The sequence below is a fragment of the Poecilia formosa genome, unplaced genomic scaffold (assembly GCF_000485575.1).
Source record: "Poecilia formosa unplaced genomic scaffold, Poecilia_formosa-5.1.2 Scaffold926, whole genome shotgun sequence".
NCBI lineage: Eukaryota > Metazoa > Chordata > Actinopteri > Cyprinodontiformes > Poeciliidae > Poecilia > Poecilia formosa.
The window spans coordinates 45,561-48,868 of NW_006800865.1; the positions used below are offsets into that span (position 1 = coordinate 45,561).

Here is a 3,308-nt window from a genome sequence, read left to right on the forward strand (position 1 = left end):
TAGCTAGTCATATGTTAGCTCACATTAGCTAGTCATCTTTTAGCTAACATTACCTGCATCCAGCAGCTTTACTCAACTCAGTTGGTTAGTTTGGGTAAAAACTGTGCAAAGTTCTTTGCGTTTTGCTGCCGTGATTCTAACATGGATCATGGCAGCTCTGCGCAGCAGCAGCAGGTCTCCGTCACTGCTGTGCAGGTGTGTAAACCCAGCGTGAGTGTCTTAGCATTCGCATTTAAAGGCGGCTCAGAAGAACAGGTTACGACACGTTAATAACGGATTAAACAGATTTAACTGCTGGAAAAAAAGTGACAGAAGGTACAGATATGGGAAGTGCTGAAGCTCCTATTGTATCAAATATATGTAGGAATAACAGAGAGTTGGCCACTCTGAGGTAAAAACAGCAAACAGCTTCCAGTCCAGGGGGGCACGGCTGTCTCTGTGGGCGGCAACGCCCCCCAATGCCCCCTGCTTTCCCCCAATGCCTGCCCATGCCCCCCAATGAGCCTGGATAAGATTATGATCCACACTAAATATCTACTCGGCAAACAAGCTTGCTAAGTAAATATGTTGTGCTTAGTTGGCAAGCTGAATATTTAGCTTATGGCTAACTAAAGAATTACATAGCAAGGTGACTTGTGAAATATCTTGTTAGCTTAAAGCTAAATATTTAGTTAGAAAGCCAGTTTGCCCTGTAAATATTTAGCTTACAAGCTAAATAGAAAGCTGACTCATCTCGCAGTAACCAAATCCACCAAATGCTACAAATAAAGTTGACTGACTATTTATTAGCCAACAATCTAGTCTGTATCTAAATTTTTAGTTTGAATCTGTGCCATTTATAAATGAAAATAAAACAAACTGTTTTCTCTTCTGTCAGGCTAAATCACACAAATTATTTCTGTTAATCGACTGTAACTTTTATAAAAACCAAACGTTTTAATCTGATTTTCAGCTGTGTGTGGAAAACGTGGGTCCATGTAAACGTTTACCAGCAGCCTGTTCTGTTTCTAACCCCCATGGTGTCTCTAATTGCCCCAGGCCCAGGCAAACAGCGGCTGGTCTACTTCTGCATCGACATCTGCTTCCCCAGCAACATCTGTGTGTCGGTGTGTTTCTACTACCTGCCTGAGTGACGGAGGTCAGCCTGGATGCAGGGCTGCTGCCAGCCAGCTCATTCCCATCTTCCAGAGACAGAAAACAGGCCTGGTGGTGGAGCAATGCGCCCCCTGGTGGCACCATCTGGAGGTTCCAGACAGAATCTTTGTTTTTGTTTAGACTGGAGTGTAATTATGTGCAGCCATTGTTGTAGAAATGTTTTTATCTGCCTATTAAAACACATACTGTTGGTATTTATGTTGAAAAGTTGTTTTCATTTAATCTCACAGAAAAGAGACTAAAACTGATAAATCATTTGTACATGGTTTATTCCCAGTTGACCCACCAGGCACAGAGAAACAGATCTGAACACAGAGCATCACAGACGCGTCACAACCACAAACTTTTAGGATTTTATGCAACAAATTAACGCATCATTTTGAAGTGAAACAGAAATCTGAGAAGTGTGGCATGCATTTGTGTTCAGCCTCTTTATTCTGACACCCCTGATATCAGATTATAGCAGATGTAAAACTTTAATTCTTTAAATGAGACGTACAGAAAAATCCTGGGTAATTCTACAAACTTTTGTTTATTTTGGGCTGAATATGAAAGCGATTTATTTTTTATTTTTCTCTTTCCCCTTCACAATAATTCTGTGCGTTTTTTCATCTGAAGTCCCAGTAAGGAGCTCTGAGGTTTGCTGCAATGTGACACAGTGTGAGCTCAGCTGAATGTCCAGTTGTGGTGAATAAATACAGAAACGTGTTGAAATGTGAGGTTTACCTTCTGCTTCTCCTCCTGCCTGCCTGATAAAGTCTGTCCTGTAAAGCCTGAGGCGGCCATGATGCTGCAGGGAAACCTCCAACTCTCCTCCACTGTGAGGAACCGGCTTGCTGGCGTCTTCGTCGTCCCCCTCGTCTTCCTCAGCCGAGCACGCTGTCGTTGAAGGCCAGGCAGACGACGGCCTTCTGGTGGCCGCTGTATTCCCGCTTGATCTCTCCCGTCTCCACGCACCACAGCCGGGCCAGGTTGTCGGAAGACGCTGTGGAAGGAAAAACTGTCATTAAGGACTAAAGAAATCTGTTTAAAGTGGAGGCCAGAAGTTTACATACACTAACCAACATGAGTTTGAGCCTTTGAAGACAGAACACTGCCCCGGGTAGTTCAGATCAGTTTAGTTGTGACTTTTTGTCTGATTCAGTTAGTTTAATGAACGTGTTTACTACTTTTGATTAGTTATTATTGGTTTAATATCGTTTAGTTTTTAATCAGTTATAGATTTAGTTTTTTCATACTTTGGTTCATTTCTAGGTTCAAAACAGTCAAAGTATTGTGATTATGTTTACATGGATTAGGTAATAAATATTCAACACAATACTATTTTCAAAAAATATATTTAATAATTACTGAACAACCAAGTGACTGGAGTTTCCTGTTCACTGGCAGATTATTTCACTTCTAACTTTTTCATCACTATTTCACCTTCTACCATGTGCTGCAGTGGCAGCATTATGCTGCGGGTCTGTCGAGGTTAAAGAGGATGAAATAATCTAAAACGACCCAGAGACGATGGAAACTCAGACACTGGCAAACACACATATTACTGGTGTATGTAAAGATCTGATCCTGGAAGTTCCACTCTGATAAAAAGAACAGTTCAAATGAATCATGAGACGCCCACAGGGGCGTCTCCAGGGCTCGTATACACACCAGTAACGATGTACTGGGAGTCCCCAGAGAAAGCGCAGTCCCACATCCAGCCTCTAGAGGTCTCTCCAGGGTTGTTGCTCTTGATGCTCAGCTCCGTCATGAGGGAGAAATTCGACGTCCTCCAGATTTTACAGGTCTGGTCTGCTGAGCAGGTGGCCAGCAGTCTGGAGGGAACAAACGCAAACACAACTTATTTACAGAGAAAAACAGACAAACTGGCATCTGGAGGAGAGCATGCAGGTCAAAGGTCGCTCACGTGGAGTCTGGGCTGAACTTGCAGCGCAGGGAGTAGCGTTTGTGTGCTGGGATCTTGGTCTTGGGAATCAACTGGGTGACTTCGTCTCCCATCCCTCCAGCCAGGTTCCACACATAGCAGTTTCCCTGCAGAGGAACCAGCAGGTTAAAGCCCCACAGGGGCGTCTCCAGGGCCGCCTCAGGAGGCCGCAGCCCCACAGGGGCGTCTCAAGGGCCGCCTCAGGGGGCCGCAGCCCCACAGGGGC

At 44.3% G+C, this 3,308-nt stretch overlaps 2 protein-coding genes across 2 annotated transcripts in view; one reads left to right on the top strand and one right to left on the bottom strand.

Annotated features, from left to right (window-relative positions):
• bricd5 (BRICHOS domain containing 5) overlaps nt 1-1,312 on the top strand; it is a 5,790-nt gene extending 4,478 nt beyond the window's left edge. The window contains exons 6-7 of the mRNA XM_016667159.1: nt 1,039-1,148; nt 1,213-1,312. Of these exons, the coding sequence (XP_016522645.1) occupies nt 1,039-1,133 (95 nt within the window). The 3' untranslated portion in view covers nt 1,134-1,148; nt 1,213-1,312. The remainder of the gene's footprint in view (nt 1-1,038; nt 1,149-1,212) is intronic.
• Nucleotides 1,313-1,410: 98 nt separating this feature from the next.
• mlst8 (MTOR associated protein, LST8 homolog (S. cerevisiae)) overlaps nt 1,411-3,308 on the bottom strand; it is a 6,927-nt gene continuing 5,029 nt past the window's right edge. The window contains exons 7-9 of the mRNA XM_007543855.2: nt 3,065-3,189; nt 2,809-2,972; nt 1,411-2,140 (exon numbers count right to left, since the gene is read on the bottom strand). Of these exons, the coding sequence (XP_007543917.1) occupies nt 2,022-2,140; nt 2,809-2,972; nt 3,065-3,189 (408 nt within the window). The 3' untranslated portion in view covers nt 1,411-2,021. The remainder of the gene's footprint in view (nt 2,141-2,808; nt 2,973-3,064; nt 3,190-3,308) is intronic.